The sequence below is a fragment of the Falco punctatus genome, assembly GCF_963210335.1.
Source record: "Falco punctatus genome assembly, chromosome: 2".
Lineage (NCBI taxonomy): Eukaryota > Metazoa > Chordata > Aves > Falconiformes > Falconidae > Falco > Falco punctatus.
In genome coordinates, this window is record NC_137581.1 from 46,345,085 (window position 1) to 46,365,238 (window position 20,154).

Genomic DNA, 20,154 nt, shown 5'->3' on the forward strand with positions numbered 1-20,154 from the left:
GAGCAGGACTTGGTAGAGTTCTTAATCAATATAAGATTCTTAAGCAATATCAAGTTCCTTAGTGTCTGCATAGTGTTTTTATGAAGTGCTGGGTTTTCGTGATCATGCTGAGCACAACAGCTTTTTGGAGAATATTTCCCATTAAATCTATGATGTCCATAGTGACAAAAATAGGTTTTTATCATCTATAGCCCTGAGAAAATCTTCCCATTTAGACGGGTCTCATGCATTATGGCAATTATTCACCAAATTCTTTTTTACAAACCTTTTACCCAGTTAGGACCAGTAAGAATAATGGGATCTAATTGGAGGTGGCCTTAATTTCACCCTAGATCTTTACATTTGCATTATCATGGAGCCAGAAATACACTAGTGATGTGTCCAAGCAAGCCACAAAGCCACTGTCACTGCAGAAGTAAATAATGTTTGTTACCTTGATCATCTTTCACATGAAACATGACTTCATTTGCCTTTTTTTTTTTTTTTTTTGTCATTTGGTTAATACAGTTTTCTTCAGCCTCCAAAGCCACTTTCGTCACTCAGCGCAATGCGGGATGGGAACTGGAGAGATGGCTGCTATTGATGAAGGATGCCCATCAACAGTGGAAAATAAATAATGCGGATTTCATTACCCAGCTGGCTGGGTAACAATGATTTGGGAAAGGAGGGTCATACAGCATTATTTCCCCTGGGATTTTAATATTTAACCATCCATAATGCAATGTCATTTTTAAAAAATGAACATCTTATCAAATACTAAATATTGCACTTAATCAGTTACCTGAACAGCTGCATTGTTATCAGACTAACAATGGCAGCGTGGGCATTTGGAAATGAAGGAAGTATTACTTATGTGCGAAGTACCAGAATATTTCCTTGGAAAGAACTAGGGTGATAATGCTTTCAGTCAGCTTTGCCGTACTGAAATTTTAAGATAATTTATTCAGTGTAAAGGCATCATGCATTTTATTTTGAATTTGGGGGGACTTATGTATGTGCTTGAATTCTTTTCTAGTGTTTCCAGTACATTTTATTTTGTATACTTACATTCATTTAAACTTGCCTGAACCTTGAACGACAGAGAGATAATTTAACTTTTCTGTGCCATAAATAATATTTTTGGGGTAATGTACTTTTTTAGGGCTAGGAACATATCTTACAAAATCGTACCATTGGCAATACAAAGCAGTATATTTATGTTGCAGAAGCACAAAAAAAGTAGCATTCACTGGAAATTGCCATCCAGCTGGGTCAGCATGGTTTTGTTGGTCTTTCACCATTTGTTCAATTGTTAATTTATTGTCATAGTGTTTTGTATTTAAAATGGCAGCATAAGTCACATTGCACTTACAAAGATACAGTGATCTCTAAAACTACAGTTGATTTTCAGTACTTTATTACAAAGAATAAAATTGTAATGTTTTATTAACAGTTGCTTATGGAAAATGAGTTTTAATGCAAATAAATCTTTTTGATAGATCTTTTACAAAATCCAATTGCACTAATCAATGCTTTCTTATAATGGCATATGACTTAATATTTGATTACAACGTGTATACTGCTGTTTTGGAATGTTTCAGAAATAAAGAATCTATTTCAGCAATAATGCTGTTCTTGAATGTGCAATATAAACATTGTCAGAATTTGGCAGCTGACACCTGCTTAGCTCCTGAATTTTTTATTACTTAGCATTTATAAAGGTTATGCTGGATTTTTGCAAATAGTAACAGAGTTCTGAAAATTTCTGATTTTTTTTTAGATTGTGTTATGACGCCATAGTATGCATAGAAGTCAAGTGTGTATTACTTTGAAATCAATCTTATTATGATCTTAAGAATTTTTTTCAGTTGAACATTCAGGTTCTGCAAGTGCAAATGTGACTTGGAATGGGAAACGGAGATTGTGTACCAGGTGAGCCTTTCACCATGGCTCTGAATTTGCTCTCAGTTTTGCTCTGAATGGCTTGAGGACCTGCATTTCTTAAAAGGGCAAACTAAAACAAAAACCAAAGAAGAAGCATTTAGTGGTGAGTAAAACCTTCATTACACTGAGAAGTGATTGTGCAGTAGTGCAGTAGTATCCCTGCACAGCATAACATTGTTTAATAGAGATAAACAATTCATTTTTCAGACTTCAGTTCTTTTAATCAGTTAAAATCGGAATTTTGTGGGAGGGGTTTGGTTGTTGGTTTGGTTTTTTTCTAAAAAAGACAGAACTGTTGAAGAAGGTATCAAGAAATATTCCAACAAGGAAATTACCTCTGCACAGGTAAGAATTTCAGCAGGAGTCTGCCGAACTCATCTTGTTCATAAGAGGCTTTAATTGGAAGAAATTACTGCTGGTTAAAGCAGTCATTTGTAGACAGTCTCTGTTGTCTTGAATAGTTTATCTCACTTACAGACTGATCATGGCGGGGGCGCAGAGCCAGCATGGGGGTGCTTTGCTATTTGCCTGTGACAAGGAGGGATGCAGAACCTCCCAAATTAATAAGGTCTCCTGGCTTCTGATGCTAGGGAACCAGCATGGTCTTTTTCATCATAGATAGCTGGAAACTAGTGGCAATGATTAGCTTCTGCTCACTGCTGGCCGTTCCAGCCTTGGTCTGAGCTGTATCTTCACTTTGTTCATAGCGCTGGGATTTTATCCCTGTCCTTCCATTATCTGGGACATCACAGCCCCACATGCTCTCGATTTTTGAAACAGGTTGTAACTGTTGAAGGTAATACTGAATTGTGCACAGGAGGGCAGTATACACTTTCAAAATAGTTTTGGTAGCTAAAGCTCTACTTTTTTCCGGGCTCTTGGTTTGAACCCAGTGCCTATGTTTCTTCCCAGCGTTGTTTATGTATGATGACAACGTGTGAAACTGTCTGTGATTTGCATTTTTAAATTTCACACTACAAAATGAGTCGTGAACTGGAGAGTCAAGCATTTTGGATATAATGCTTTGAGAAGATACAGTTGTTTTTCCCGTTTTAATTGTCCTGTTCACTTGAAATACGTCATGTCAGGATTTGGTAACCTTATAGCTTTCCTTTTTTAAGTGTTCTTGACAAGTATCTGTCACATTGGATGACATCAGACTTTAGGAGGAAAGGTCTGAGCAGCTTGATCTCTTCCGTACCCAAAGGATCAACAGAATCAGTGTCATTTCAGCAGTGGGCTGTGGTCCTGCTGCTCTCAGCCTGTAGCTGGGGAAGCTGGCTGTCTCCCCTGAGATTAACATCAGCAGACCAGATACTAGTGCACAGTGTCACGTACTTTACCACAGTCTCACTGGGAGCAAACTGGAATATGCAACACAAAACCACTTCTGTCACACTCAATTTTGTGAGAAGCAGAATCTCCTCCAGGGCAATGGGAAACAGCAAGGCCACACAGTTATCTTTAAAAATAAAGATTCAGACTTATTTTTCACAATCAAAATTTCATTTTTAAGTATAAGGGAGCATTTGAGAACTCTCTCTGCCCCCTCTTTGGTTCTCTTTTGGTCCATGAATCCATATCCCATTCCTGTCTCCTTGTTGCTGCATCCCAAAAACTACCTACCTCCTTCTGTCCAAAATGTAGTCGGGCTCAGCTCTTGAGGTGATGACCGAGTCATGATTCTCAGTCGTCTTCTCTAAGGTTTTTTTCCTTTCCCTTTTTGGTCACTGGGAATAAAACAGTTTCCAGTCATACAGCCCCAGAACTATCTTTGACTTTTCTACAACTTGGTATTCTGGTTAAGTCCTGCATACATAATAAATTGACGGTAGAATTTCCCTTTTTCATTGTCCCTGTTGCAAGCAGAACACCTAGCTCCCTCTGTATTGTCCCTGACTGTGGGGGAAGTCCCCCATAAACATAAAGGTTGCAGGTTTTATTTGCCTTCAAATCCTTCCTTAAAGGCTTTTTCTTTGGTATGCTACCACTCAAAACAGGACAACAGTTAAACTGACAGTGTCGTACTACTCTTGAGCCCATTAGCACATGCTGCCTCATCTTGTTGTGTTTTTTTTCTCTTGATCAGTGATTTTTGTTATACCTAAATTGCAAGTTGTTGAAGACATGGACTGTTGTCTTTTTCCTTTGTGTTTGTATAGCATGAAGCTCAGTAGGGTCTTGGGCTCAACATTACAATGCCTGTATGCTAACACAAATACTAAAAATCAGCAAACGCTATTTAAATATCCACTGCTATGAATGATGGGTGAGGTTTCATAATTAAAAAGAATTGGGAAAGTAACACACTCTCTCAAAAAGTGGTGCTTAATCCTCAGGAATGACTTATAAATTCATAAATTCTTGATAAAAAGGGAGATTACTAAGCCAGGATGACTCTCCCTGTCATGTTGTGGTGAAAAGGGTACGGCCTGGCTGGTTTGGTTTAATTGTCCCAGCTGACCAACCCATCTGCTCAGCCATCTTTTTCCATTCATCTATACTTCCAATTCTTGCTCTCCCCCAGTTCCCACCTTTCTTACAACCTCTGTCAGTGGTTACTTGTGCTCTTGTGGCTGGTGCCGTTCCTGACCACCCACCTGCAGGTCCCACCCAGCTATTCTGCTGCTTGCTCACCAGCCAGGGGAGCAAGCCCTCGGTGCATCTTCTGTCTCCGTCACTGGGACTTTCATCTGTTACCTGACAAGGTAAGCGGTTACACTTAGTCTGAATTAATGACAGTGGAAGGGAAGTTTAAGGCATGATTAGATGCTAATGGGTCTGAGTGTGGTAATTAATGCCAGAGTTGGTGATCCCTTAGCAGGGTCACACCTCTACTGTATGATCTGACCAGGCTGCTTGTTAGTTCAAAGGGCAGTTCAAGGGCCCAAAAAATTATCTTTCTACATGGGCAGTTCAACAACACTTTTTTAAAAAAGCATCTCATAGACGGAAGGAAGGAAGAGATTAGATGGGTTCATTTTTGAAACCTTATTCCTCTTTTATGTAAGTCAAGCATTTAGATGGCTTTAGCATAACAAATCCTTTGCCCATGAAAACAAACAAACAAACAAAAACTAGGTATTGGGAGTTCTTTGGTGCCCAAATGCTGGTTTTGGCATAATCCGTATGGCATATTTGTGATTGCACCACTGAAGGCTTGGCAAGACCAAGCAGTTCATGCAGCAGTGCAGTACTCATCACAACAGCTTATTTTAAGCATCCTGAGCCCATAAGGGGAAAAGAGAAGAAGCAGAAGGTCAGAAGTTTAGAAGTCTTGGTATGAAACCTATTGTAGCTGCCATTTTCTCAAGAGTAGCTCTGTACTTTGAAATATCATTACTTTTGCAGATCCTCTCACTTTCTGGTGGTGACTGGCTTATGTGGCTTCCCAGTCCATTTAAGTGCGTGTGTAAATACATGCCAATTTCTTTGCGTGCTACCTGGGAGGTTTTAATAATCTGGGCATAGTAAGTGGCAGGACAGGGTACTTTGAACATAGCATTAGCTGAAAACTGGTACATGGTTTCTGGATCCGAATTAGCTCTTGTTTGCTTTACCATGGTTGGTCTCTTGAACCATTCATGAGTACATGCTCATGGCCATCTTATCTTGCACTGTGAGCATTGTAGTGCCCAGCTGTGTCTTTTTGACTGACTTTAGCAGCTTTTATTCCTCGTTAAAAGATGGACTAGTGCAGTGAGGTTTATGATTATGAAGAGATAAGGTAGCTGGGAAGATAATATTTTTTCTACGATTTGTAGGCACAGTGACAAAAAAACGTCTGGAAAGGTGAATGGTGCATTCTTACTTTGTTTTTTTTAAAGAAATGCTAAACACATTAATTCATGCATTACCTTGAGCAGAGTATGACGTGATGGCAGGCATAGATACATACATATAAAAGCAACTAGTAGTCTTGGCTTCCGCTGGTCCATGTGAAAATGGATAGACACATAGATTGAGCTCTCTGAACCATGTTAAGAATTTTGGACAAACTTTCTGCAGGCAAATACTTCAAAAACCGGTCTCTTCTATAGACGGTCCATCTGGACTTTTTACAGGTGGAGAGAGGCTTGGTGTCTTAACACAGTCAAAAGGCATGTGTGCAATTCCCAGTGCAGCTATCAAAATTCTATGAAACTACTGGTGGACAGACTAATAGATAACATTCACAGACCATGAAGAGACTCTCGCTTGAAGAAAGATGTGACAAACGCACAAAATGAAAGCAACTCTTGTCACTGCCATCACACTCTCATTAGCTATTTGGTGATGCACTATTGAATTCAACCCTCTTAACGTGGAGAGGTTGGACATCTGAAACTGATCGAGCCAGGTAAGTTGTTTTTGTGGCTGGGCGGAAAAAAGAACCTTGCAGCTGCTACACACAGAGTAGATTTGGCCATGCAGTGTGGAATTGCAGTGCGGATCCACTGCCCTGCAGCAGCCCTGTTGCTTCCCAGGAGCACAGCGCCAGCTGTACACATCGCGCCCAGATGTGCAGCCATCACTGTCCACTACCCTCTGTGAAGGTACCAGGGAGTGGATGTTCCTTTGCTTGCTGAAGTGGAGTGCTTAATAGAGGCTGATTACTGCAGCAGAGTCCAACCAGACGATGATACTCTTTAACATGTTGCTGTTGTTCTGTGAGCATCGCCAAAAGATGTTTTGTCTTCTCAGACACGATCTTTCTGCTATGTAGATCTCTTTCCCTATGCTCATGCATTTAGTATTATATTCTTCTATTGCAACTATTTTTTTTTAGTTTAAAGAATTAAAATAATATTTCTTCTTTGTTTCTGTTCACTTCACTTACTCCTTGCCCCTGAGATTTCTATTGTTCCCTTAGAAAAATAAGTATTATTCCTTTGTCCTTGTGGCCAGACCTATAGAAAGAATGAGCCTGCAGGCAAATTCCCAAACTGAGCATTAGCAATCCAGCCAACGTTCATACTTCGCAGTCTGCACACAGATGTTACTAAACAAGGTATATTATTTGTATTCAAGACTTAACTTTTTAATTGAAGCAGCAGAAAACATGGTGTGGATGTCAACTACAATACACCTAAAATGGACTATTTGGAATAATTATTTTTGCAATAATAGAAAAGATACTGATGTGTTTCTACAACTTCGGTTTTTCAACCCTTCCTGCAGGAGGTTTTAGCTTTATTTTTGGACACCCTTGATAAGTGCTTTTTACTTTCTGATTATGGATTTCACTGAACCAATCAAAACATGTTTAATTCATTTTTAGCAAAATGTTTAGTGACTATTGAATGCTTTAGAAGACTTACAATGTTTCTAAAATTGAGGTTTTCAAATGCCAGCATCAGGGTATAGTCCATTTTCTTTACATAATGGCACTAATATCCCATTCAGTTCCTTTAAAATGTAAGCAATTGAAGTAAAATTTCAAGAACTCAGAAGAAAACTCAATATAGAAAAAGTAACTTTAGCCAAAGAAAATCATAAAAATGTGTATGCAACTTTGATTATATAGAAGGAAAATAGCATCAAACAAAATGGTGTCGCTATATTGATGGCTTGCTATTCACTGGATCAGAATTCACAGTAAATAATCTGCTTCTGCCTCCAAAGAAGGAATACTTCTAGCACCTGATCTTTTCAGTCCATGTGAAACGGCATTGATAATGCAAAATGGGCCCAGGCCCACTTAATTTGCAGATGCAGCTACTTGGCTGGGTGCAGATGGGCTTGGCTCCTTTTAGGTATGCTCTCCTCTGGTTGATGTAAATGAAGTCTGATGCAGAAGCTATGCCAAGTGTTAGTGGAGCTTATCTTGCTTCTCAAGATATCTTACTATTTTGGCTTGCGCAGATGGAAATCTGCAGCTGGGTAGAAGATCATGCATCTGCCTTACCTAGTTCAGTACTATCAGCCTGGTAGCTGATGACAAATCTGTGGCTTTGTTATCTGCCCTATGGTTTGTAAGTGAACTACTGAGTGATGGTCTTTGATGAAGAGCCAAATGTAATTATGCAGTCTCACAATATGGGCACATTTTTCTGAAGCACCGAGTACTTGCATCTAGCTCAGACGGTAAGACTTTTAGCACCTCTGGTATTAGATACTGGGCAAATTTTATTTTCCTGATATTCTCTTACTGAAGTCCCATTTAAACTGAGGTTTCATTATTGTATTTTCACAGGGCAATATCTTTCCATTTTGGTTATACAATGGCATTGAGTGAAAATGGCTTGGAATAAAATTCACTGTCTGGATATGGATATTCTGTATTTTTGTGGAATTCCAAACTCAGTGCACAGAACATTCTGTTAAAAATAATGTTTTAGATTGTTTCACATTGTTGATGATACATTTTCCAAAGGAAACAGGAAGAAGAGTGCTATTTATTTGACAAGCTATTCCAGATAATCAGAAAGATAGTTTTCCCTGGCACCCAACTGCTTTATACAGATTTGAGTGTTAAATGACAATATTCATTAAAAAGTCTTGGGTATTCATAAAAGTCCAGGTTAACTATATAACGCAGCACAGCAAAAACTACACGCAAGGAGCATTTATGTAACAGAGGACTCCATCGAGGTAAGCCTTAGCAGTATTCCCAAGAGGAGGCTTATCGCCTCCGTATAGACTAAGCCAACAATTTGCTCAACAAATTCATGTCATGATTCAAAATCTAAATCAAGGTGCTTGTTGGGTTTACATAAGCACAAGTACACTTCCAAGAAAGAAATGGAGATGTGGAAATCTTGGGGCATTTCAGCGGTGTTTCGGAACATGAATTGCTGAAAAGAGCTTTATTTCCTTCTGCATCATTTTGTAGCTTCACTCAATATCCTGTCTACTTTATATCCTCACTGTGAACAATATGCGATAAGATGAAAGGCAGTTTACATAAAAGCATGCCATCTCCTTGAAGAGAACTTATAAAGTACATCTATATATTCCTTTAATCCTTTGTGAAGCAATTAGCTGCAGTTTTGCCCTCCGTTTTGAAACTTTTCCTTCGTTCCACAGAGCAGATAAGTTTGTTGTGAAATAGCTTTTTTTCCCCTTTTCCTTTGGGAGAAAAAAGTTACAGGAAAAGCTGTCTCATGACATGTGTTAGCCTGCCACAAAAACACGAAGCAGTGAAAACGAACACTTTTTCTGAAAACATCAGTACTACCAGAAAACCCACCTGACATGCCTGCGCTTGTGTAGCAGAATTAGGTGTTTGTGGTGTGGTAGTATCTGTGGGCTGGAAGCAAGTTGGACTTTATGCAGTAAAACCAAAAAGCCTTGTCCAAAGCAGCTGGCAGTCTAGATGAGGGCATTGCCTGAGCTCTGTTTGTGCACCTTGTCATATGTATAAAGCTCTCCCAGCCGCAAGAGAATTGCAGAACTGATTCCGAGACAGGAGCAAGTAAGTCAGGACAGTAAACTAGAGATGAGAGAACCTGGGTTGTCTTCCCCAAACATTTTCTGTAGGAATGATCGTTTTTATGTTCTTTCCTAATTGAGTGTCTGCTTAAACAGTCCTTGCTTTAACAAACTTTCCATGTACTCACGGGGCCTATTATTTATTATAGTTATTGTTTAGGTTTCATGGGAACTACAGTGAAGCAAATAATTTCTGATGCTATTGAGCACAGGTAACTGCTTAGCAATGAAGAAAAGCAGTGGAATAATAGAACTTTCTAATTCAAATTTGCAAACAATTCCCGTATGGGTGTATACTGTGAAGATGGGTTTATTTTGTGTTAACAGTTAGTAAATGAGCAAAGGCTCTGTAGCAAGTTTAGGTGTCCATAAGGAAATAACTATGTACATCTTGTTTTGCTCTTTATTCTGTGGACTGATGAAGGTCTTATATCTTCATGTCATGGAATGAAATAGTGGAAACACAAGTGGAAGGAAAGGGGAGAAAGAAAACCAGAAATAAAGGTAATTGATGGGAGTAGCACTCACTGAAAGACAAGGAAGTTTCCATACCAGCTACCAATCAGTCATGTGCACCAACAGTCTTGCTTTTTCCTCACTAGCTTCAAATCCCAGCACAAGAAAGGCTGCTTAAAGCAACCCCTCTGTTTGTTCTTTTCCCTTTCCAGGCCCTTAATATGTTGTTGGGTAAAGTGCATGTTTCTGAGAAGAATGCCTTTTCAATGTTCCTTAGCAACTTCATAGCTGCCAAAGCAGTTTTGTACTGGAAGAAAAGTCAAAAATTTCCCTGTCACTATTCGCTGAACAGTGAGAACGAGCATGGACATGGCAGGAACTTGCTTTTTTTTTTTCCCTCACAAGCTGTATTTTGGGCTGACTTAGCTTTTCTGTTTTGTTATTTTAAAATCGAATAGAAAAGCAAGAACTGTGAGCCACTTTGTTGTCCCTGTACTGTTTCCTTTGAGCTGTAAACACAGCACTATCTTAAAAGATCTCCAGAGACCTTAAAACCACTTTAAATAGTACTATATATCTCATCCTTATCTCACACATGATGATTCTTATCCCAAAGGACTGTGGACTGTCCTGGGATGTTCCAGAGACAAGGTGACAGAGGTATGACCAGAATTCAGGTAGCAGGAAATTTTTGTCTAAAATGAGGAAAAATTGGTGTTCTTTAGTGGTCCGCTCTTAGATGTACCAGCTGCTAATCCAGCTGTCAGGATTGAGGGAAGGAGTGAGGATGGTGGAAATCTGAGAACTGTGGTTCATCTGTATTTATTATTATATTACATTATGTTAAGGTGGTTCACAAGTGTAATAGTGAGCCAGAGCATATGGGTTAGGGCACTTAACATTCTGATGGTATATATTGATTACGCATGCACTTTCCATCACAAACCAGACACTTTAGTTTTCTGTGAGTGGTCTTCCAATGACTGTAAACAAAACTACCTTTCTGTTTTCTGGTGTGCTTACTGCAGAATCAGGACTGCTGTTCAGCTGCTGGGCATGTGGCATTGGTAAAGAGGTAAAACTGGATCAAATCAAGAGCAATTCCCTGCCTTGAGGAGCTTAAGAGCCTGAGAAGCAGGGAAAAAAAGCCCAACATAATACTAAGTAAACCAAGCTGTGTACTTTTATAGACCAGTTCATGTGTGTTTTAGATTGTATGTACTTGATAGGGAAATGTCTCTGGCAACTATCTTCGACATCCTCTTTTTTGGGTTTACCACAGAAGCTGGTCTTGAGGTACTAGTTCTGAGATCAAGGACTCTGAGTCAGTGACCACATGACTGTGGTCGTCCCTAGGCTGGTGTTGACCCCTTAAAAGGGGGAGAAAAAGCACAAGTGATAGCATCTACGATGACTTGAAAAACAGCAAAGGAAAAGGAATATGATGCTGGTAATTGATGTTTTAAAATCTTGTGACGTGCTTTTTTTTCCCTAGCGTGTGAGCTTCTATCCTGCCTGGGCTCTTAACCACTTCTAAGCAGTTCCAACCAGGAAGCTTCTGTTCTTTGTCTAAATTTGCATCAGCAGAGGCTGCATGAGCAGAGATTAAGTTTAAGCCTGGTGAAAACCCATAAAAGAAAAACTCTCCACGAAGGAGTGTAGGGGCAGATCTGATTGTGGAGGTGGGTGCCTACATGGTACAAAATGCAATGCCTCCTTTGACATTCCCATCCCCCTAAGAGGTAGTCCAAAATCATAAGTAAAATAAGGAAGCATCCTAATTGCTAAGGGAGAGAGAAACACCTCAAAGGAGTGCTCCCATTAGGGCTAACTAACAAAAAATGCTAATTTAATCTTTCCCCTTTTCTAGACTGTAGGCGCTTGAATTAAGTCTGCAACAGAGATGACTCTGCTCACTAGGGACTCACAACCACAAATCCTCTAATGAGGTTTGACACCCACATATGTTCTTTGAAGCTACGTTTATGCTGCTAATTAAAAAGAGGCCATGAGCCAGTCCCTGATCTCAAAGCCAAATGGCACAAGCTGGCTCATGGCCGCGCAGCTGAGGGGTAGCTCCCTCTGAAACAAGATTTATCTTGGAGAGAGTTACCTGAAGCAGTCCAAAAGGGAGCCAGGTTGTGAACTAACATTTAAATATTGTGGATGATTTGTGGGCTTGCTCCTTAACTGAAATTCCTGGCTCTCTTATTTAGCAGTAATGACGTGCCTTGAACTGGGCAGGACTATCAGCTGTAAAAGAGCCTCCAAGACAGCAACCCTCTATATAGCTATTGATGTTGTAATGCTTCCTGAAGAAGTGGTAAACCTGGTTTCTAGGATGCTACAGCTCATGTCCCAAAGGAGTATCACTGTAAAGAGGTTCCCTCAACCCCTCCTATTAAACCGGACAGAAGAAACTACTGGAAACTTCAGGCCAGAGAGAGAACACAAGTTGTTGCGTAGCCTTGAACGCTAGCGGTTAAGGGAAAGGGAACACTGTGTTGCTTTGGGGTTGTTTGTTTGTTTGTTTTTCTCCTGGGACTATTTCCGTGTTTTAGATTAAATGGTTCTGAAAAATAGGACTTGCCATGTAGTTTGAATGCCTACACCTTCTTTTATTAGCTTTATTTCTGAAAAAATAAGCTTGGAAAAATCACCAAATATGCTACTGTAAAGCAGTCGTGACAAATGTAGGTACAAGATGCGTTCAAGATGTAGACGCAGGCTGTGTATATAATCACAGAAAGGGTCATGTTCTGCAGGAGGATCTGAAAAGCATCTGTTGTTATAGCCTTTCTGAGTGCTACTTTCCTGGAAGCAGCTGCAGCTGTTAGATGTATTCAGCATAGTAAACCTTTATGCAGATGTTAGTAACTAACATCAGCAGACAGAACCTGGGGTTTCTGCCTGTCTGTTTTTTTCTGGACATAGCTTACAAGAGTTGTAATTATTCTTGCAAAATGTAACCGGAAGAGGGAAGATCACGGAAGGGAAAGTTAACAGTCTTAAACCCTAGTATTAATTGCCTCGGTGTTTTGTTGCTATATTTTAAGGCATATTGCCAAATGAACATGTTCCTTTCCGTTGCTCTGCAGATGAAAACTGGAATGTAATAGCCAAGGGCGAATACATCCATCCACAAATATTTTGCAAATACTTTTGTACTTTGTGCAGTACTCCTTTAAAAAGGTTGTGCTCAGTTTTCTGGCTTTCAGTATGCATTGGTTTTGAAGAGTTTCCAGAAAAAAAATGTCTGAAGTTTCTGTGTCCTGGAAGAAATCAGAGAGTATTTTACATCCTGAAATTATCCAGAGTCACCTCTGGATCCAAATCAGGCCTAAGGTAATCGAGCTGTTGCAGATCATGAGTTTGTCATCTAGCATGATCCCAGTTCTCTCTTTGAACAGAGCAGTGTGTCAGCCAAAATACCAGTTAAATGTCTCAACAGCAGCAAGAATAAGGGAACTGGTAAGGTTTTCTTTTTGTTCTCCATGGTTCTGACACCACCACCAACAGGCACTGTCAGGACATCTGGAAACTTTCTGTTTCTGAAAAGCAGATGTTTCACAAGTAGAAGAACGTGGAATGTTCATTAAAATGGTATGCTGTGCAATATCATTCCTCAGTTTCTAGGGAATTCCTATTAGAATTAAGTAAACAGAAACTGTATCTACATTGCTGACCATCTCAGAGTCTCCAGTGTCTGGGGTATCTTACATAACTGGCTAAGTCCCTTCCTTCCTGGGCAGGACTTCACACACTGCACAACCTGACTGACCTGACTGCAGTGAGAGTAACGGGGGGGGGGGGGGGGGGGGCAGGGGTGGAAGGGCGTGTCTGCCCAGCCAAGTCCTCCAGTTCAACTGGTAGCATTCAGGATGGGTTGAAGCTTATTTAAAGCTGGAGTACTACTCTAGTTTTGTTTGTTTGGCTTGGTTTCGTTTGGTACGCTTTGCGTTTATGACTCCGTGCTGATTAAAATCTTTCCTGTTTTCTACACATTTACTTACCTCGCCATTGACCTCTCTGTTTACCTGAATCTCTGGGAAGTCGTCTAGTCATGATATGAAGTGCTCAGGAGAGAGAAAGAGGTAAAAACTCTTCCCTGATAAAGTTTTCTTTTGCTAATAGCCCTCCCCACTGATAAAAATATATGCCTTGCTTCTCACCTCAGTGATGCAAAAGTCATTGACTATCATCTTGATCATTTAGGAAAAGTAGTTCAGGGAGTTTTACATCCCATGTTAGTAATAAAGACAAGTTAATAATAATACTCAGGCCCACCAAGAAAGGTAGAAGGCAAAACTTTGGAAATCGACTGTAAATGCCAGTCACTAGAAAGATGAAAAAAAAAAAAAAATGGTGTCCAGCTTGACACATTTGACTAGATTTTCTCAGTGGCAAGAACTGGTAAGCCAGGAGCACTGTGAGCTGCTCTGAGTTTGTTGTATGGCATGTCCTAGCATCACTGAACATTCTTTGCAGTATTAAACTGCCGTAATTCAAACCGTTTTATCAGACGAACACAAACTAGATTTGCCAGTAACACGGGAAACTACCCCGAGGATGTGGTTTTGAACATTTATTCAAGATGTATTTTGAAAGCTGTTTCAGCTGTCATTCTTAGATATTGGCAGAAACGTTATTGCTTTTGATTCAGATGAGCAAGGCTCTTTAATCACTCCAGATGCCAGGGAAATGAATGTTGTGAAAATACAGTTGCAAAAACAGTTTAGAGAGCTTGTACTCTGTGAAATGAACATTGAATAGATACTGTTTCACTACACACAGGGGACATGAAGTTCTGTTTTGAAGCCTCAGAAACAGCCCTACCTGTCTGATTCTTTTAATAATAACTGCGGTTGGAACCTGACTGAGAAAGCTCTTAAACAACACTGGTATCGCTCCTATTCAGGAAAGCATGAAAATAGGTGCCTAACATTAAATACAATGTGTATTTAATTAAGAAGCACTTAGTTGCAATCTCTGGATGGGCTGTTCTGAATCTGAAGAGCCAGAGTTTGTATGTTAATTTTCTGTTCTCAAATGTTTTAAAAATGCTGCTTCTTAAAAACAGAAGACCGTATCTTTTACTAAGATACATCCAGTTCGTTCAGCAGAGTTCAATGAAGCTGCTGTTCTGAGGATCTTGTTCTCAGTGTCTTAGTAGTCCTAAAATAGAATTTCATTTTCTTAAGATGGAATTGGGACTGCATTAAGTTATGTCCTTTTCTGGTTTTCTGTCCCAGAGAACCAAATATTCATGCTGTGAGAAGGCCTCTGTACTATTAACAGTGATTAGTTAAGCTTTTTAGCAGCCATTCAAGGGAGAACAGTGATGGTTCTTGCCATTTTACAATAGAGGTCGGAGGTACAGATGGTAATGTCCAAGTCTCATGCAAGTCTCATGACTTTCGGGCTTGTGCCAAGTGCTCTGCCTTCTGGAAAAGCTGCTTTCGCATCAGAGGTCACCATCAAAAAGTCACATGGTGTCTACCTGTGAGCCTCTACACAAATCAAGAACAACACTCGAGAAGTGTTCAGCCATCTCTGGCTGTGCTGTACTAGCATACAGCTTTTTCTGCACTAAAAATAATCATAGAGCATTGCTTTAGCAGTCCCAAATCCTGTTTTGCAAATATCATTTTGCTTCATCACAGGCTGGCTTCATTTTTGAGCTATGAAAGTGAATTTTGGAGTGGAAGTGCTACAACAGTGTGTAACTTCATTACTGTAATGGAGAAAAGGATGCCACAGGCAGCTCCTATGGCTTCTGTGTATGTGATGCACACGGCTGTAAATCTTCATTCCACTTGGTGGCAAGGTTGCAGATTTGTACGGGCTAGGTCCTCCTGATCATGCAGAGATAAGAAGGGCTGTAGAACCTCTGTTTTTTTTTCTTGCACTAGCTCTACTTTGTACAGTATATGTTGCTAGTTACATGATGGGGAAAAAATGCATCACTGTGCATGTGCAACCCAGCACAGCTGGGTCTGTTTTGCTCCTCGTTACTCTGACTGAACACAAAAAAAGCCTAAATGGGGACATTTGCACAGCTATTTAAAACACTGGATTAACTTCCCCCTTCCCTGAAGGAAATATAAATATATAAAAAGATAAGCTCTAAAACCATTTTGAAACTCAGAACTGGAAACAAAACTTTTTTTACTTGAATGCCAAGAACTTGCTTGAACTTATCTTTTTTTTGCTATTGTGAGCTATAGAAGCTAGCTTTCAAAATCATGATAGAAAATATACCACCAAATAAATGTATATAATCTGAATGCATGCACAGGTCACCTACAGTCTTCTTGTTCATTTTAGGGAACCTGTTGCTAAGAAGAATCTTTTGAACAGAAAAGAGAACACTTTTTTTGAAAAAAAAAGATAATATATTTTGTTGGCATAAATTATTTCCTTTAAGTATCAGAACCTGGATATTCAGTAAATCACTATCTTCAATTTTAAGTACATATTGAAAGAAGGAACAAGACTTTGCAAGTTATCTTTTCGCAGCTCAAGGGGAAAGCTCCCTCCCTTCCTTTCACACCAGCTATTCTTGAACACTAAATTGTCTTCCTGCTTCCTCCCTCTTAGATTTCACGTTTAAAGCTGCAGAAAGTTAAGATAAACAGGAGTTGTCACACTAACATATGACTCAGTAATATTGCAAAGCTTTGTTGGTTTGGTGGTGATGTTTTGGTTTGGGTTTTTTTGGGTTTTTTTTGCTAGGACTAGGACTACTAGTGCTGCACAGGATTGTTTGGGGTTTTTTTAAATATAAGCAGCTGTCTGCGGGTGCTTTAATTAGAATTGATTTGCTCATAAGAGATCTTTACAGTCTTACTTTTTAAGTAGATGGCTGTCAACATTTACAGTCAGGCAAGCTATACATAACTCAAATTTCATTACCTTCCTTATAACTTTATGTGGTCTTTCAAATGATTCAAAAGTTGATATGTATATGTACGTATGCTGTCACGGAAGAGTGAGCAGTTTGTTGTTGGCAAAGTATAAAAGGAAAAAGTCCTGGTTTTATGATCCGTGTCCCAGGATCTCAAATGTCCACTCTGAATAAACAGGAACTTTTAAAGCTTCGTGCATGACACACGCTCCCCAGAGCACTGGTAAACTGCACTGCATTTTGTTTGCCCAGAGGATGGGAGGGAGAGTAAACATTCACAAGTTTGAAAGTTTTGATTCTGAGATAACAGGATACTTTACCACCTAACACTTAAAATACTTACTTAAAAGTAACTCCTTCCTCTTTGGATAAGTAAACTCCTAGTGTAGGGAAAATAAAAGCTATAGGGTTTGTAGGGGTTTGGCATTCCCCTAACCTCAATGGTTCTGCAAATGGTGAAATTTTCCTCAATGTATGTCTGCAGATCTTTCATACTTGTTGAAATTAAACACATTTCGTTTAGGACAGGGAGTAGCTTATCAAACATCTGAGCAGAATTAACTATATTGTTTTCACAAGAATACATACCCAAATGGTACCCAGCTGGCTGTAATGAGGCGCATTTAGTCCTGAGCAGTAATAGCCAAAGTATACACATATTTTAAGGCACCTAACAAATGCTTCTCAATACCAAATGCCACCAAGGGACACACAAAAGCAGAAACACTGCGGGGTGTGGTTCCTTATTTCGAGTTTAAGGAGTACTGCTATCAAAACTACTGGAAAAGTGACTTGCTTTATTATTTTTGAAATATTTAATAAAGCTTGTCTGCCCTATCAACTCATTGTTTTGGAGGGTGTTTTCTTTACTATGTTAAGGGGAATGCCTTTTATAATTCCAGCTGTATCTTTCCCATTCACTGGCTATCACAAATGATTTTTGAGTGACTCTAGGATGCTTTAGGTACAAGATCTCTTGCATCCTTACATTTGTGCTTTACTGCAAAACACTGCACTACTGCATTCACTGCACTTTCTTCCCTTTCTTTGAGAAAGAGATTTACTTAGAAAAAGTCTTATGCATTCCTCTCTTCCTCTTAATCCCAGCTTGCTTTCCTCTTGTTTTGTGCAAGTGACTTAGATTTGGAGCACCTGAGGACCACCGCAGCCCTCTAGCTCTTCCAAAGCTGGAGAGAAGTTGTAGCACGGTGCAGCGAGGAGTGCAGGTGCCTGTGTCAGGTCTGTGCTTCTCTTTCCCAAACTCTGGCTCCATTGCTAACCCATGCAGTGGGGCTGCTTCCACTGTCTCCTTTTCCATAACCTCCTTCCTCCACATGAAATAATTTAATGCAGAGCCTGCAATGCAGTTCTGAAACTCATAAAACATTTCATGTCCCTGTGTAAATGTTGCTTTTTTTGCATCCCTTCCTGACAAGCATTTCTCTGTACTGACCACTGAATATCAGGTTGAGGAGATCTATGTTCAGGTGCATTCCTTAATTCAGGTATGGATGGGTGTGTTGCTTCTTGGTTGAAGAAGACAACCCAGTCAGTTGGAAAAGGTTCTTTGAATTAGATGGCCACTTATTACTCACATTGGCTTAAAAAGGATTTTATTTGGTCTCATTTTCCCTTGAAAGAATGTAGAACAATGGTAAACTGTTGTGGAAAATGTTCGTGACTTTTGTGCCTCACATCTAACTTGATGCCTGCAAAATCAAAGGAGATACTCCGGTTTTAATGGGATTATCAGTTTGTTTAATTTTGGAGCAATGATCTAGCCACAGCAATGCTGTTTCTTGTTCTGTTGGGCTGTGGCACTGGAAAGCTCTCTTTAGTGGGGATGCGCTGGAAAGAGCACGTGGGAAATTCAGCCAGAGGGAAACACAGCCACTTGGTTTGCTGAATACGGATCCTGTAAGGGAGGACCTAACGCTTGGTCACAAAGCACAGCACTCACAGCTCTGCTTGGCTCAATTCTTTCAAGTTCTGTTGCAGGTGAAGAAGAAACTGGTTTACAAGAAGGCCCTTAGGAATCTGGGGTGTCTTTTGGATGGCCTGCTGCCTGCTCTTGGTGAGCGCTGTTCAAAATGCTTGAACTGCTGTACCTGTTCTGGGCACAGGATTTGCGGTACTAAGGAGATCACTGAGGGCTCGTCGTCCTGTGCTTGTGATAGGAACACGAAAGAATTGGAGGACCTACCGGTCTGCAGTACTGTAACGGACTGGTTTTGGTTTAACCCATACAATGCATTCAGCCTTTGCAATGTCTTCTATATACATTACAAAGCACTATAAGATGTGAGTAGCCTAGAGTTTACAAGACAGGCACAGGAAGATCGGAAATTAATCGGTGGAGATAACTTGGTGCGTATTGTCATTGCTTCTATTGCTTCTACGGTTTCTTTAGTAATATTTAGTTTTATTTGGTTTTATTTAAGTATTTTATGTGAACCAGTAGCTATATTACACAAACTCAAAAGCCAACAGAGGCAGTTGGTCAAATTTAGATTTAAAACATGAAGGGTTAGAAAGGAAAACTTCCAGCTTTGAGAAAGTAGCTTTTTTGTGCATGACTGCTAATGCAGTGAGCAAACTGCAACAGCACTTAAAAAACCCTAGACCCTTAGTTTAAACAGGTTTTCATCTGTATTTCTTAGCCTGCTCAGTTCTTCAGACCAAGTGTGAATTACTGCCCCAATGGTTCACCTAAATCTGTCAAGATGATCAGCTTGCTGGTGGAATGCAAACTAGTTTTAGCAATTGCCAGCAGCAGCATCTGAACTGCACTAGCACACAAACTGTCTAGTCAATATAAGAAGGTGTTTCCAGGAGATTATCTTGCTGTATTAAAATGTAATTTGCTTGTGGGCTATAGTTCAAATACAAATAGGGCCTTTCTCTTTTGTTTGGATTGTAATGTTTGCCTACTGTGTATGTCTGTTCTTTCATTGCTTTCATGTATTTACAGTTAGCACCAGTAAAAGCCTAAAACATTGCAAACAAGTAATGAAACAAGAAAGGTGATTTGGGTATTTGATCTATTAATCTCAGTGGAGAGAAAAACTGGCAAGTGGAACAACTGATAAAGAACAACCATGTGGTACACACTGCTTGCTCATGCTGCGCCCACTGCCTTCCCCACTCCTCCAGTGTCATTACAGGTGCATCCATGTTTCTCTGTTGTCTGTTCTTCATTGATTCTGAAATATAAACCGTATTTCTTCCCAAAATATAATTTCTAAAAGTATGATTTATTTAAGCTAACTTTATCCATCCAAAAGTTATGTATCTCCTCCAAGCTAGTCATACAGGATTTCCCCATATTCAAAGTAGTAAGGTAAGTTTCTCGGGGCAATTTTTCTCTTTTACTAAGACCTTTATTCAGATCACCTTCTCTGTGGAGGTGTCAGTGTCTCCCTCTCCATTAAAGCAGAGAAGACCTAGGCAACTAG

General features: G+C 39.8%; 1 protein-coding gene across 5 annotated transcripts in view; it reads left to right on the forward strand.

The window, feature by feature from the left end:
* SLAIN1 (SLAIN motif family member 1) overlaps nucleotides 1-18,815 on the forward strand; it is an 88,621-nt gene extending 69,806 nt beyond the window's left edge. For 3 of the 5 annotated variants that reach the window (XM_080375844.1, XM_080375843.1, XM_080375842.1), the window contains one exon: nucleotides 508-18,815. In XM_080375844.1, the coding sequence (XP_080231970.1) occupies nucleotides 508-583 (76 nt within the window). In that variant the 3' untranslated portion in view covers nucleotides 584-18,815. The remainder of the gene's footprint in view (nucleotides 1-507) is intronic. The other 2 variants (XM_080375840.1, XM_080375841.1) reach the window with 1 other exon arrangement.
* Nucleotides 18,816-20,154: the final 1,339 nt, after the last annotated feature.